The 15,756-nt window shown below is 41.5% G+C and overlaps 1 protein-coding gene across 1 annotated transcript in view; it reads left to right on the top strand.

Moving 5' to 3' along the window:
- SETD6 (SET domain containing 6, protein lysine methyltransferase) overlaps positions 1 to 15,756 on the top strand; it is a 139,895-nt gene that overhangs the window by 80,416 nt on the left and 43,723 nt on the right. Inside the window, exon 3 of the mRNA XM_044079521.1 lies at positions 11,900 to 12,042. Coding sequence (XP_043935456.1) covers positions 11,900 to 12,042 — 143 coding nt within the window. The remainder of the gene's footprint in view (positions 1 to 11,899; positions 12,043 to 15,756) is intronic.

The raw sequence follows: 15,756 nt of genomic DNA, 5'->3' as shown, positions 1-15,756 counted from the left end.
AAATTTCTCTCCTGGAAGACTGCTTTCCTTCTGGCCATCACTTCAGCCAGAAGAGTCTCCGAGCTGCTGGAACCCTTCATCATCTTCCATGCTGACAGGGTATCCCTCAGGACTAACCCGTCCTTCATTCCCAAGGTGGTGTCCAGTGTCTCTCTCAACCAATCCATTAATTCATTTGCCCACCTTTTTTCCTAATCCGCAGAACAAGGGGCAAATGATCTTGCACTCTCTAGATGTGCACAGACAGCTCAGATTCTATCTAGACAGGACTAAATCCTTCAGAAAGTGTGACCAATTGCTGGTTAGCTTTACTACAAAGGCAGAAAGCAAAGCCATCTCCAAACAAACCATTTCCAATTGGATAGCACACTGCATCCATTTCTGCTACAAACAACATGGAAAGCCTCCCCCCGAGGGGGTCAGGACTCACTGCACCAGAGCAGCCTCCACCTCTCCAGCTTTCCTCAGAGGAGTCCCTCCTAAGGACATCCTGGAGGCTGCCACCTGGACATCTGTTCACACTTTTACCAAACATTACCATCTACCTCTCTTCTCCAAATACAGGGCAGGGTTTGCCTCTGCAATCTTGCAGGGCATCCTAGCCAGCCCCTAGTTTCCTTGACTGCCTCCACCCATTTCCTCAGCTTTGGGAATCAACCCAAATGTGATGACTGCAACAGTGAAACACAAAGAACATAGTACAGTTGTGTACACTTACCATAAATGTAGATGTTCGAGTGTATTTACTGTTGCAGTCCTGGTTTCCCTCTCGCCATCCCCCTTTTTTCTTCTCTTTCCTTACAAGTGACATGTCGGTATTTACTTTCTACTGGTGGGGTTCTTCCACCAGAACCTGGCTTCTACTTGGGGGCTCCTGACAGGTTAGGGCAAAAAAAACTGATGTAATGGCATTGGCTGCCTTACTTTATACTACTGACGACCTGATATCAGTCTTGTAGTGACAGCAACCAACACAGAAATACTAAGCCTCTGGTATTCGGGCCGGCCGAGGGCTACCCTGACAGGGATAACCCAAATGTGATGACTGCAACAGTGAATACACTCGAACATTTACATTTATGGTAAGTGTACACAACTGTACTTTTTTCATTCCTCTTTATAAATCCATTTCATGTATTACTATTTACTGTGTATGTAAATATATTTATTCCCTTCCCTTTTTAATTCCAAGATACCAGCATTGCTGTTTTCATAAAGCTCCAGTGTCACTTATTGCAATGAAAGTATAGTTGTTTTTTAATCTTATTTTTGACCTGTCCTTCATAACAGTACATGAACTTTGTCTCCTACTGTGTGCTATCAGTCACATTAGCAAACACCTCAAATTACCTGTGCCACATTGACAAATGTGAAGGGAGGTATTTATGGGGAGGGGAGATGACTTTGACTACAACTCATTCATAACAAAGAATGAAAATCAGCCACTTTAGAAAGAAAAAGAAGCAACAGGCACTGGGAATACTGTTCTGTGTGATTATCCCTGTTTGTTTTTTTAAGTAGCCATTGAAAATGGGAAAAATATAAACCTGACTGACTAAAAGAAAGCAGGGTGTATGTGAAAACACATGTAAAAAATCAATGCATTGACAGGAGCTTAGGGACTATGATGTAATATTTTAAAACCAAACACTGCATTATGTGATACCTAGAGGTAGACTAAAATAATCAAGGGGCCAGACACCATGTGGGCAGGCTCTAGAATTACATTTAAATATATAAAAATAAAAGTATAAAGTTCAAAAGTGGTGTTAAAATGTAGGAAATATCAAGACGTAATGAAATAAACATGCTTTTGTTTTGCTCTGTGGGTGCATTTCCCCTTTAAATATGATTTCACCACACACACAGACACACACACACGCACACACACACACACACACACACACACACACACCTTGCCGAAGGTATAACTTATTTCAGTTGTACTGTACATGTACACTGTGTTTGCATGCACGTCTACTCGTGCACTTGTACGCACACTTGTGTTCTGTTGTAGATGCGTATAGTATGCAGTTAAGCGTAACACTCTAGATGTGATACTTAGAGCTTCTGCATTTCCTAACAAGATGTGGCACATACAAGTGTGTACATTGTTACTATGCAGTTATGATTCAGTCCACATGTATTGTAAGGTGTAAGAAAGTAGGATGTATACTTTGTCTACATATGCACAGTGAAACTGCTGTAAAAATGGTATCTGCACATTATATACAGTACTACAAGTCTTAGATGAACTTGGACAGCACCATAGGTGTAAGTTCATAAGTGTGTACTAGGCTAATGGCCCTGGAGCCTTTACGAGTCTAGCCGATAGGATTACTGTGGCATCGTGCCACCCAACCTTAGTTCCTAGTGCCTCTGTCGAGTAGAGCCACTGGAGTGATCCCGGGGGTGAATTTTCTATTTCCCATCCACTCATCAAGATCTTTCTTGAAGAGGGCCAGTGAGGTGCTCTGCTTGACATGTATGGGAAGTCTATTCCATAGCATAGGCAGTCTCTGGGTTATGAACCTGTCCCTCCAGCATGTTCTGTTGATTGTGGTAATGAGGTTGAGGCCTGTGGAGCGTGTGGTGCAGAAGGGTTGGGATTTCTTTAGATGTAGCATTTCTAACAGCTGGGTCAGACATGGCTTTGTAAGTCAAGCAGAGATTGCCTCTAAGGTGGTATGAAACAGAGAATAGTTGGAGTTTTTTTGAGTCTGTCCATATAGGACAAGTGTTTAAGGCCTTGGATTCTCTTTGTGAGGTACTTTTGTGGCCTCTCCAGTTGTTGCAGGTGTCTAGTGAGGTACATGCCAAATGGGGCATTGTACTCGATGACTGGCCTAATGAGGGAAGTGTAGAGGGAGACAATGACCTCTTTCTTCCTGGATGCTAAACCCTTAGTAATGAAATGTGACACACTGAAGGACTTTCTGACCACAATGGCAACATGGTGGTCAAAAGAAAAGTTGCGGTCAACCTGCGTTCCCAGATCTCTCATGATGCCTTCTGTGTTCAGTGGACTACCATCAATGTGGTAATTCAAGGGAACTGGGTTTTTCCCATAGGGGACGAAGACTCATTTTTTTGGCGCTGAGCTTAAGGCCATGGTTCTGACACCAGTCGTTGGTCTCATTGAGGCCTTTCTGTAGGATGTCAACATCACTTGGGGAGTTAATAATAATTGCTCCCAACTTGCAATCATCTGCAAACTTTGTCAGCCAGAGTTCCTTTGTGTTGGCCTGGACTTCAGAGAAGTAGATCCAAACAGGTGAGGACCCAGGACCGAACCCCGTGGGACTCCACTCAAGACTGGTTTGCAGTCTGACTTGGAGTCAGCTACTTTCATACTGTGGGTTCTGTCTATGAGCCAGTTTGCAATCCAACTAGTGATAAAGGGGTTGATGCCTAGCTTAGTAAGGTTTTCTATTATTCCTGAGTGGGGAATGGTATCAAAGGGCTTGGCCAGATCAAGGTAGGCTGTATGAACCACCTTACCTTCATCCACAGCTCTGGTGACTGACTCAAAGAAGTCGACCAAGTTGAGCAGCTATGATCTACCCTTCACAAAACCAAACTGTGTAGGATCCAGAGTTTGGAGATTCCCTATATCCTTGTTTATTAGGTCCATGATGATGCGTTCCATAGCTTTGCATATTAGACTCGTCTGGCTAATGGGGCGATAGTTCCCAGGGTCTATAGTCGCTCCTGCTTTGTGGTAAGGGATGACTGTAGTAGTGTGCCATTTGGTAGGGACAAAGCCTGAGGTGAGGCTGTGATTGAACAGGGCACACAGGTGAGGTGCCAGTTCACTCTGTAATTCATGTAGAACACAGCCAGGGATACTGTCAGGTCCCATAGAAGCTGTGTTCTTGGCCTTGGACAGTGTTGTTTTAACCTGTGCAGCAGTAATACTGGGTGCCTGTCAATCTACTGGTATTGTGATTGGTCCTGGGGGGGTAAAGTTAGCACTGAATCTGTCCGCCAGTATATTTGCAATATCTGTTTGCTTGGTATAGGCGGTATCATTGTGCAGTAGCTCAGAGAAAATCTGCGTATTGCCATGGAGATTCTTTACAAAACTATAGAGGGCCTTGTGTTTTTTTTTACTGTCTGCTGCAATTCTGTTTTCATAGCTAGCTTTAGAGGATTTGATGAAGGGTCTTGACCTTTTGTTGAGGCTGTCTTGGGAGGACTTCACCTTATTCCGCATCAGTTTTCTCCTCCTGTTGTAGAGTTTGGTTGCGGCAGGGGACCACTAGATTGGCTTCCTTTTGTTTTGAGGAGAGCATCTTAGTTCTATTGGGTATGGTGAGATCCATGTATTTGTGTACATGTTTGTACAGTGCATTGCTGTATGATTTGGTGGTCATGCAACTATTCTCCATTTGCATGGGTGCTGTGAAGTTAGCCACCTCTGTTTTTAGGAGCCCAGCGTTAGCTTTGGAGAAGTTTTTCATGGTGGTTACCTTTGTTGGGGGGGGGGGTGTTATGGTTTAATGACACTTAAGCCCTCACTGTGACCCACTTCGCCTAACTTTGAAGTAGCAGATCCAGCACCTGAAAGAGCAGTAGAAATTAGTGACTGGCTGTCAGCTCTGTCTTGGGGGGGGGGGGGGGATTCATTGCAGAGGCAGTCTCTGGTGGAAACTAAAATGCTAGCCCTGGACACACCAGTTATTGGTTAGAACCACAAGAAATGCAGCATTAATGATGTGAAAGTGTCATACTATACATTGCAGTCTCATGCTGACCAAATGTGAACCTGCTGTATATGACCCCTGCAACCACCCAACTCTCACTAAACAGGACACTGGAGCAGGCTGATAAGGACTAAAAGGATATACAGTTGGTGTGTAGTCTCACAGCAAGACAGTTTCTGCAAACTATAGGGGTCTCATGACTGCCACCATCCCCATGCTCCCACTAGCAAGGGATGCACATGAGGAAATTTCAATGGTACTTAAAGAATGTTTGGTCTCAAACTGTTAAAGGAACGGACAGCACACGATAAGAGAGCTGAAAAACACAAATTTAATATTCCACAAGTAAAAACCAAGTGATAGTAAGCGCTTTCGGCAGGTTCAAATAACCCGCCAAGAAGGCGGGTTATTTGAACCTGCCGAAAGCGCTTACTATCACTTGGTTTTTACTTGTGGAATATTAAATTTGTGTTTCCAGCTCTCTTATCGTGTGCTGTCCGTTCCTTTAACAGTTTGCAGTCTGGTTTTTGTTTGGTTCTAATGTTTGGTCTCAGTCAACAGCCTCTAGACAAACTCATCCCCCTTCTGCCCTGCCTAAAAATAGAGCTGAAGTGGTGGATTCAGCAGGTTTCTAGCAACCAGGGAATTCCTCTGCAGCTCCCTCCCACCACTCAGTCCATGCACACAGATGCATCAGACCTTGGGTGGGGAGCAACCCTGCAGGGCTACAGGCTACAACAGTGCTGGTCCCCTACCCTACAAAAACAGCACATCAATGTCAGGGAAATGACTGCTGAACTGCTAGATCTGAAAGTCTTCCTTCCCATCCTGCAACCAGGGATAACTCCACATTGCGACAGACAATACTTCTGTCATGTGGTACCCAAACGAACAAGGAGGGACAAAGGCATACCAGGCATGTTGGATAACACTGCAAATCTGGGAAATGGCAGCAAAACAGGACCTCTTCCTGAAAGCTTCATACATCCCTTCTCAGCAAAACAAGCAAGCAGATTTGCTCAGCAGAACCTCCCCTCTGCAACACAAATGGATGTTGCACAGGAATATCTTTCTACACATAGTCCACCAGTGGGTCACACACCAAGTGGATCTGTTTGCCTCCCCCAGAACAGACAACTAAACAAATTTTGCAGCAGGACTCACTCACCACTAGCCTGGAGAGTTGGATGGCTTTAGCTTTACATGGCAGGGAGTGTTCCTATATGCCTTCCATCTAATTCAAAGAGTCCTCCTGAAAATCAAGAAGGAACAACCAAAAATCTTGTGACCTCCCTATTGGCCAAGGCAACACTGTTTCCCCCTTCTGCTTTCCCTAGCCTAGGGCAATCATCACAAGTTACCTCACAAGGTTGACCTACTAATGCAGCAACAGGGATCCCTCCTTCACCCACAACTGTCTGTCATTACTGCACCTAACTCTGTGGGTGACCAACTTTTGATCCCTTTTAGACAGCATTACTCAGAAGATGTGCTATCAGTCCTGAGGGAGGCCAAGAAACCAACTACTAGAAAAAAAAAATTATTGGGCTAAATGGCAGAGATTCTTAAAATGGTGTTCTCTTGGAGACAAGGACCCATTTCTGGCAGATCCATCCCTTGTCCTGAACTATATCTGTGAACTCGTTAGAGGGACTAGCTTACTCTTCTGCCAGAGTCCATCTTTCTGCCATTTTGGCATGCTTGCCTTTACAGCCACCTCTTCTTTCCAGACTGGACGTAAAACTTTTCCTAGAGGGTTCTTGCACATCAGACCACCAAGAAAGCCCATCCCTCCCAAACTATTTCCTCCTGGATCAGGAAATCCATCCTCTTTTGCTACTCTCATAATCACAAACCATTGTCTCAAGGAGTGTGAGCACATTCTACTAAAGGCATGGCTACCTCAAAGGTCTTCATGAAAGGGCTAGACACAGCCTCCATCATGGAGGCAGCCACCTGGTCTACAGTCCTTACTTTCACTAAGCATTACAAGCTCGACCAGGTCTCTAGAGCCAGGGCAGGATTTGCCAGGGCAATCCTGCAGGGATTCTTGGAATACTCTACACCTGCCACCTCCCAACATTCCTCCTAGCTGTGGTACTCTCCCATAGTATGAATACTGCAACATGGGAATAGAAGGACATAGAATAGTTGTGTAAAATTTTACCATAACCATGGATGTCCTTCTCTTTCATGTTGCAGTATTTCATCCCACCCTCCAACCCCCTGGTATCCTCAGTCTTATCCAGTGTATCCCCTCCCTACAGGCCAGTCTTTACAGCCCTGCAGGGACATTTGCTTTTGCTTCTACTTGGCCTTATAGTCTTTTCTCTGGGCTTCAAGTTCTGAGGTCTGTGTGTGCCTGCATCACATTTATACTCCATGGTTTATGCCCTGTGTGTGACGCCAGGCTTAAGCTTTTGTGTAGGAGCAGACATCGGGTTGCCTGAAGGCTGGAAATCCCACAGTATGAATATTGCAACATGGAAGAGAAGGACATGTATGGTTATGGTAAAATTTTACATAACTATTCTGTTTCAACCTTACAACAAGAAATCTGGACTGTTGGTCCAGATGACATACCTGTGGAAGCATGGAGGTGTGTAGATGAAATGGCAGTGGAGTTTTTAACTAGATTGATTAAAGAAATCTTGGAAAGTGAGAGGATGCCTGAGGAATGGAGAAAAAGTGTTTTGGTACCGATTTTTAAGAATAAGGGTGATGTGCAGAGCTGTAGTAAATTCAGAGGGATTAAATTGATCAGTCACAACATGAAGTTATGGGAAAGAGTAGTGGAAGCTAGGTTAAGAAGGGAGGTGATGAGTAGTGATCAGCAGTATGGTTTCATACCAGGAAAGAGCACTACAGATGTGATGTTTGTTCTGAGAGTGTTGATGGAGAAGTACAGAGAAGGTCAGAAGGAGTTGCATTGTCTTTGTGGACATAGAGAAAGCATATGACCGGGTGCCTAGAGAGGAGTTGTGGTATTGTATGAGGAGGTCAGGAGTGTCAGAGAAGTATGTAAGAGTGGTACAGGATATGTACAAGGATAGTGTGACAGCGGTGAGGTCTGCGGTGGGGAGTGACAGATGCTTTTAAGGTGGAGGTGGGATTACATCAAGGATCAGCTCTGAACCCTTTCTTATTTGCAATGGTGATGAACAGGTTGACATATGAGATCAGACAGGAGTCCCTGTGGACTGTGATGTTTGCAGATGACATTGTGATCTGTAGTGAGAGTAGGGAACAGGTGGAGGAGACCCTGGAGAGGTGGAGATAAGCTCTAGAGAGAAGAGGAGTGAAGGTCAGCAGGACTAAGACAGAATATATGTGTGTGAATGAGAGGGAGGATAGAGGAATGGTGAGGATGCAGGGAGTAGAGGTGGCGAAGGTGGATGAGTTTAAATCCTTGGGATCAGCAGTTCAGAGTAATGGTAAGTGTGGAAGAGAGGTGAAGAAGAGAGTACAGGCAGGATGGAGTGTGTGGAGTGTCAGGAGTGATTTGTGACAGATGCGTACCAGTAAGAGTGAAAGGGAAGGTCTACAAGAAGTTAGTGAGACCAGCTATGTTATATGGGTTGGAGACAGTGGCATTGACAAAAAGACAGGAGTCCGCGCTGGACATGGCAGAGTTAAAGATGTTAAGATTTGCACTGGGTGTGTTGAGGGTGGACAGGATTAAGAATAAGTATATTAGAGTGTCAGCCCAGGTTGGAAGGTTTGGAGACAAAGCCAGAGAGGCAAGATTACGTTGGTTTGGACATGTGCTGAGGAGGGATGCAGAGTATATTGGAAAAAAGATGCTAAGGATAAAGCTGCCAGGTAACAGGAAAAGAGGAAGGCCTAAGATAAGGTTTATGGATGTGGTGAGAGAGGACATGCAGGTGGTTGGTGTGACAGAGCAAGATACAGAGGACAGGAAGAAATGGAAACAGATGATCCACTGTGGCGAACCCTAACAGGAGTAGCCGAAAGAAGATGATGACAACGAGAAATCTGAACAAGCCAAGTGGGACAAAGGCCTAAAAATAGGGACTTTTTTTAAATATTGCTCTTACAAACTTAGAAAGTTGATAGATAAGACAATAACAGGTTTTGCATTGGCATGAATTTTCTGAAAGGTATGAAGTATGAAACTCAAATGCCTGTCATTATTTTCTAACTTCAGTCTTTAATGATTGCTACTACTTTCCTCAGTTTTTAGAAAAATATACCAAAAATGAGGAAAAAATCTCTGGACATTCTGCGTAAATCTGTACAGTTGAGAAGTGTGATTTCATAACAAATCTACTAGTTATAGTAGCAGCTAAAAATGATTCTGCTCGACATTAATTAGTTGTAAAACCATACTTAGAATTGAGTTCAGCTACATACCTTCAAAATGAAAGTTGAGTACTGTGCTTCATATTTAGTCTTTGTTGACTGGAAGTTGTCACTCAGCAAGAAGACGTGTGGGAATACATGGTGGTGGTAAGTAATATGCCAGTATCTTTTAAAATGACTCAGAAAAGGCAAAAACTTGATACCCACTCGTTTCAAGACTTTTGGACACATGAGTATGGATTCATACAACAAAAGGATCATGCTGTTTGCTCTTTATGTTGTGAAACTGTCATGTGCCGTACATCAAGTGTACAAACACTGTCAAACCAAACATCCGCCCATGTTTAAAAACTTTGCGGAGAAAAGTGAGGCCATAGAAAGGTCTGTTTCTTGCTAGAAAAAACAAACTAGTATTAAGTCAAGTAATTGAAACCAAAAATAAAGCTACGAAATATAGTTATAAAATTGCTCAAGTGTGTGGCTGCGAAGGCCAAACCTTTCACAAATGGAAAATTACTCAAGGAAACTTTCTTGAGCAGTGCTGAATTTTGTTTAGTGATTTACCAAATAAACAGTACTGCCTTGAATTAGAGAAATAACAGCATCTGCGAGATCACTCGAGAGAGACAACTGATATGGCTGAAAATATAACGATAAAGCAGACAACCAGGTTACAACAAGCTGTTGTATTTAGTGTCGCTCTTGACGAAAGTGTCTGTGAATGACGTGCCACACCTAGCATTAGTTGCGAGATATTGAGAACAAACGTATTCATGAAGAACTGTGCTGCTTGATACCTCTTGCTCTTACAGCCAAGGGAAAGGGTATTATAATCGCATTTGTAAGCTATTTAGAAAATCAGCACATTGATATATGTGTTACTCCTGATGCCACCCCTGCAATGGTCGGAAATAACAAAGGATTTGTTAAACTTCTTCAGGATCATATTGGACGTCAAGTATTGAGCTTCATATTGGACGTCCAGTATTGAGCTTCCATTGCATTGTACACCAGGAGAGTTTGTGCGTGAAGAGTTTGTCGCAGTGCTTAAACTCTGTGATGGAAACTGTTGTCAATATAGTTAGCTTCATAGTTTCTTGCTCTTCATTGACCCACAGGCAATTCAGATCTCTTCTACAAGAAAATGAGAGCGCATATATGGACCTCCTGCTGTACAGCAATGTTCATTGGCTTAGTCAAGGTAATGGTTTGAACAGATTTGCATCATCTAGAATAAACAATCAAGGTGTTTTTTGATGAAAAAAAACATTTCCTGGAATTGAATGACTGTGACTGGCTGTGCAATCTGATGATTCTGGCTTGACATAACTAAACACCTGAATGACTTAAACTTGCACTTACAAGGACAAGGTCAAACAGTACTTGAACCTTTTGAGCACTGGAGTGGATTTGCGCCAAAATTAGATTTATCTTCCTGTGATATTGCCACTAACACCTACAAGTACTTTTCAAACTTTAAGGCTCATTCAGATCAATTTACTGTCAACAGAGATGGGCTTCAGAAGTATTTTGAAGCACCCAAAGGAGAGTTTGCTAAACGAGGTCAAGACTCCTAAATTCACGGGCCCATATTTTCTTACCTCATCAAGCTTGACTTAATTGATCTTACTACCATCCTAACTGATCTTACTACCACCCCATTTGGCCCATCTCTTTTCATGTGGATGGATGTTGACAATTTTGAAGTGCCACACATCGAATTCAAGTCCTCACAGTTATGGACAATAAAATTTTGTAGAATTGCGGAAAACTCTTGAAGGAAACTGCTTGGAAAAGTCATCTGCCAGTGTCGGACATCCCTGCCTGAAGCATTCACCTGCTTGAAGCAAGTTGCATTTGCTCTGTTTTCGGCTTTTGGATCAACATATACATATGAAAAATTTTCTCACACACAGTGGTGCAGCGGTAGCGTTGTTGCCTCACAGCAAGAGGTTTTTCTGTTCGATTCTCGACTGGAGTGCGGGGAGTGCCTTCTATGTGGGAGTCTGCATGTCCTCCCCACGGTTGGGTGGGCGTTCGAAAGACATGCGTAAATGGCCGTGCCTTCATTGAAGGTTGAACATCGAGCTGGCACCTCGGCATTTGTCAAAATCTACTGCCAATTATTAGGGGACCGGAGTTTCACTGTGGCGACCCCTAACCGGGAAAAGCCGAAAGACAACAACAATGAAAGCGGTTTCAAGTCCACAGAGAAGTTGTCTAACCCCTGTTTATTCAGAAGCCTGTGTGAAGCTAAAAGTGGCCAAATACACACACCTGATATTGAACAATTAACCAAGGAGAAGCAAGGGCAAAGGTCCCATTAATTGATTAATGATTCAGATCAGTAATCAGAAATTACTTATATTAAAAATGTAATAATGTGTTTTATGCTTGATTTATTTTAATAGTTTTTGTTCTTCTAACTATTGGACTTTCTGTCTTAAATTATACATTAGCCAATTTAAAAAATTCAAAATGTGTTCAGAACTTAAATTTTGCAAAACATAGTTTTTGTATTTTGTTCCTATGTATATTAAAATAAGAATAGTTATTTAATTGTGTATTGTAACTTGTTAATACAAAATGAAGTTAATGTGCTTCAGTGTGATAGAAAAGACCTTTTTCTTGTTGTTGTTGTTGCTTTGCAATCCTGGAACTTTAGGCATGCTGAGTGACTTTGCAACATTACTTCAGCGCAACACTGCTAAAAGGTTTCTGACACCTGCACTAGGCCTTTGCAGTAGCCCTTACTGACTTGTTACATTTTTGCTTTACTGTAAACTTTCATATTTTTAGAAAAGGCAGTGTTTTCTACAACACTTGAGGATGTTGTAAGCAAATTATATGTTGCTTTTGTTTTTGTTCAGCTGCAAAGACAGAAGAAGAACAGAATTTGGTCCATGAAAAGTGGCATCTTCTGTGCCAGCTTGAGATGGTTGGAGAAGAAGGAGCTTTTGTAATTGGTCAATCAGAAGTGCTTACTGAAGAAGAATTACATACGACACTTAAGGTATAGAATACATGGTCTGCATGATTTATTAAGTGAAGGTGATCTCAGCCTTATTGTATATTAGCCCATTTTCACCTTATTTTTGTACGGTCATTTTTTTCAATTTTTCAATTCAGTTTTTGGTAAATAACCAAAATATGAAAAAAAATTATAATTTCCATAACCTAAGTCCAAAACAAACTTGGATATCTGCACATGTGTACGACAAACAGGCCCGATTATTTTACCATGTTGGAACCAGCAATACTGTCTTCAAAATGAGGTATTACTTAGCACATTCAGATTTTCCCTTGCGAAGTTATTTACCAAAATATGAAAAATAAAATCATAATTTCCATAACCTGAGGCCTAACTAAACTGATAGCTGTACATGTGTATCGCATTCAGAACCAGTTCTTTTACCATGCAGACACATATGATTGCATTCTTGGTGTAGGCAACATACTGCTGAATGGGTACATGTAAAGAGAAAAAGCAAGGTAAGGACCGCCACTCCACTAATGAATCCAGGACAGGCATGGGACTTCAGTGGTAAGCAAGACCATCTGATCTGTCCGATAGCTGTGCTGGCTACCCACTCAGACAGCTGATACCACTGCAGTCTCACGACCTCTTTCAGTGTCAGCAGTCTGCCTTACCTGTGCCTTTCGCCTTTTCTCTTTACATGCGTCCATTCAGCAATGGACCTAAGGGATCAAGTTCTGTATTATCAAGCCCTTCCTGTCATCTAAACTCTACACATGCCTGATAAAAGCAGACTAAAAACAGAAGTATTGCAGGATGGTCACTGACATATTAGATTGTACGTGATAGCACTTTCCTAAAACAGTTCTTTCTCAGCATCCTCACCAACTCATTACCACAGTTATTTGCCAGATTCAGAAAACTATATTTTACACAACACATTTAGTTTTACGTACCATACTGGTCCCTACTTGGTCATGGGTGTTTTCCATTCTTCTCACAAGCTGCATATTACTGCAGTCTGCTGGAACCTGAAGCAACTAGAGTGGCTAGAACTTCCCATCTTAATTCAACTAAATCCGCTCTTAATAACCCACAAAATTTTTTACCACCCTGAGGCTACCCCCTCACTCATAAATATTATAAAGCCATAGAACAACTTGAGGTCACTACAATCTGCCAACAAGCTATTGGTCCAAACCTGCAAAGCTAATAAGTCAGCTAGTGAATCCCTGTTTGCCAACTTTGTTAGCAAAACCTGGAATTCTCTGCCAAACCATATAACCCTTCAATCATCCATAAGTCTCTTCAAAAAAGCATCAAACAGTATCTCAAAGTGAACTGGCTTTGTCCATGTACCAAGCCTGATTAAGCTATAAAATGAAATCATATCCGAAAAATATCTTAACTCAACTACGTACTGTACCAGTCTGATGAGTTTTGCTTTAATGTGTCTGCCCATGTAAACTGTGAGTCCAGTTTGGGAACAATACTAAAACATTGTATGTAACTCTCTGTCTTCTATTTTCTGTGTAACTAACGATGTGTAATCTTTGTAATATTGTCTATTGGAGCTTTTCTCCCAGGGCCTCCGCTGAAAATGGACATATGTCCAGTCGGACTATCCCAGTAAACAAATACATATATATATATATATATATATATATATATATATATATATATATATATATATATATATATATATATATATATATATATATATATATATATATATATATATGTATGTGTGTGTACACTAAAATATGATCCACGTAACCACAATGGACACATTACTGTGTATCAAACAAATTGAAAAAATGACAGAAAGAAACTGGGGGGGGTGGGGCTTGAAATGACTCCACATAGGCTCCAAGTAGACAAAAAACTAAATCTGGCTTATGCATTCATCAATGTGATAGCGACTTCTACTTATGTGAATAACTGTGACAGCTGCTGATAGTTTTACATGAAAAGTGAGAATGACTCAGTGTTCTGCTGTAGCTGCACTTATTGTTAATGTGATAATTACCTGCATTTCATTACTGCATAGTTCTGCATGCTCAGACACAAATAATAATTGCTGAACATAAACTGTTGAGTAGGCATTCATTATATTACCTGATGCAGGTGTAACACAGACTTACTACCATTTGTTAGGACAAAACCAGATTAATTCAGTAAAAATAATATGACACTTGTATGTTGCTGAGCACTTTCTCCCACCTCAATTCTACACAATAGTGAGCCAGGAATATTGCCCAAATATATATGGTAGCTCCATGCTGGTACTAGTCTGCAAGTAATAACATCTGGTTGAGCAATGCCAAAAATCATCAATAAAATAAATCTCACTAAGCCTCTCATCCCACTCAAATATGTTTTGACTACATGCTGAAAACTATTTCTTGACCTAAATGCTGCAGCATACTGTCGTGTCTGTAAATAAACAAATAGAAGAAGTCAGACATATTGTCCTATGTACTGAGTTCAGTAATGCCAGAACTACTGTAAAAGCAGCAATCAAATGTATGCAATGTTTATTTTACTGAGACCTTCCTGTCACCTAAACTGTACACATCTTGCTGACTGTATTCGTTTATATTCCCTGTAAGCAATGAATCAAACTTATGAGCCAATAGTGGCAAAACTACCCATTTCAGAAAATTTCAGCCATAAAAGGCCACTCAGACATCTGTCATTACAATTCACCAATATCAGTCAACAAGAACAATCTCTGCAGAAATAAAGGTCATCTATGAAATACTTGGGTAATATTTTACAGGTATCAATGGTGTCTGGTGGTGGCGTAGAGAACTACCATGCTGTGCGTTACTGCTGAAGTAAAAACAGGTCTACTATAAGCACCTGAGAATGAGATACTTGAACATTACTGCTCAAAGACTGCTGTTTCACTGCCACAAACTTGGACATCTTGCAACTGGCACCGCCATTTACACTCAGATGCTGACATGTTTGGCCAAGATGCAGTAGCTATGCAGAGAGACTGGAGAAGCTACATCTCACAGCAATGTAGGTCCAGTAGCCATCGGGAGATATTCAAAGGGGGGTGGGAACAGAGCTAAGGGTGTCAAGTAGTGATCAGAAGTGAGATTTAGGTTTATGGAGAAGGCAGTTTTAGGCTTAGAGAGCTGGAGGGGAGGTTAGGGTTAGGGAATGACTGGGGACTTTAGATTTAGGAGCCAGGAAGGGAGTTTTAGGGTTAAATAATCAGGGACCTTAGGTTTAGGGAGGCGAGTACTATAGTAAGGGTTAGGGACTGGATGAGAGTTTATGGTAAGATTTAGGGTTCTGTTAATGCTATATAGTTCATTAGGGTTGGGTGGTGGAAGGACTATGTAATTAACTAGGATCAGGCTAGTAGAAGTTAGAGCACTTGTCATTTAGAGCAAGTGACAGCAAGCAAACACATGAAAACCTGAAGGTACAGCTGGAACTTGCTTTAACAGAATCTCTTCTCCACAGTCAATTCTATTATATAATTGCTAAATTGAAACCTGACATTTCTTTACTTCTGATTCTCCTCACATGAAAGTTTTATCAAAGCTCAGTTCATATATTTTTATTAATTAACTCTTTGTGATTCAGAGTTATATGTTGTCCATTCTGCTAATAAGAATGATGATTGTAATTTATTCTAAAGTTGTCAACTTTGACTTGTTAACTGGATTACTTTCTGAAAATAATGTATAGGAGAAAGAGGAAGTATTCATAGAGAGAAAATTATTTTAC

This window comes from Protopterus annectens, chromosome 8.part0 (assembly GCF_019279795.1).
Source record: "Protopterus annectens isolate FY-2018-M chromosome 8.part0, PAN1.0, whole genome shotgun sequence".
NCBI lineage: Eukaryota > Metazoa > Chordata > Ceratodontiformes > Protopteridae > Protopterus > Protopterus annectens.
The sequence above is the reverse complement of the archived record's forward strand: the minus strand, read 5'-3'. Positions and strand labels throughout refer to the sequence as shown.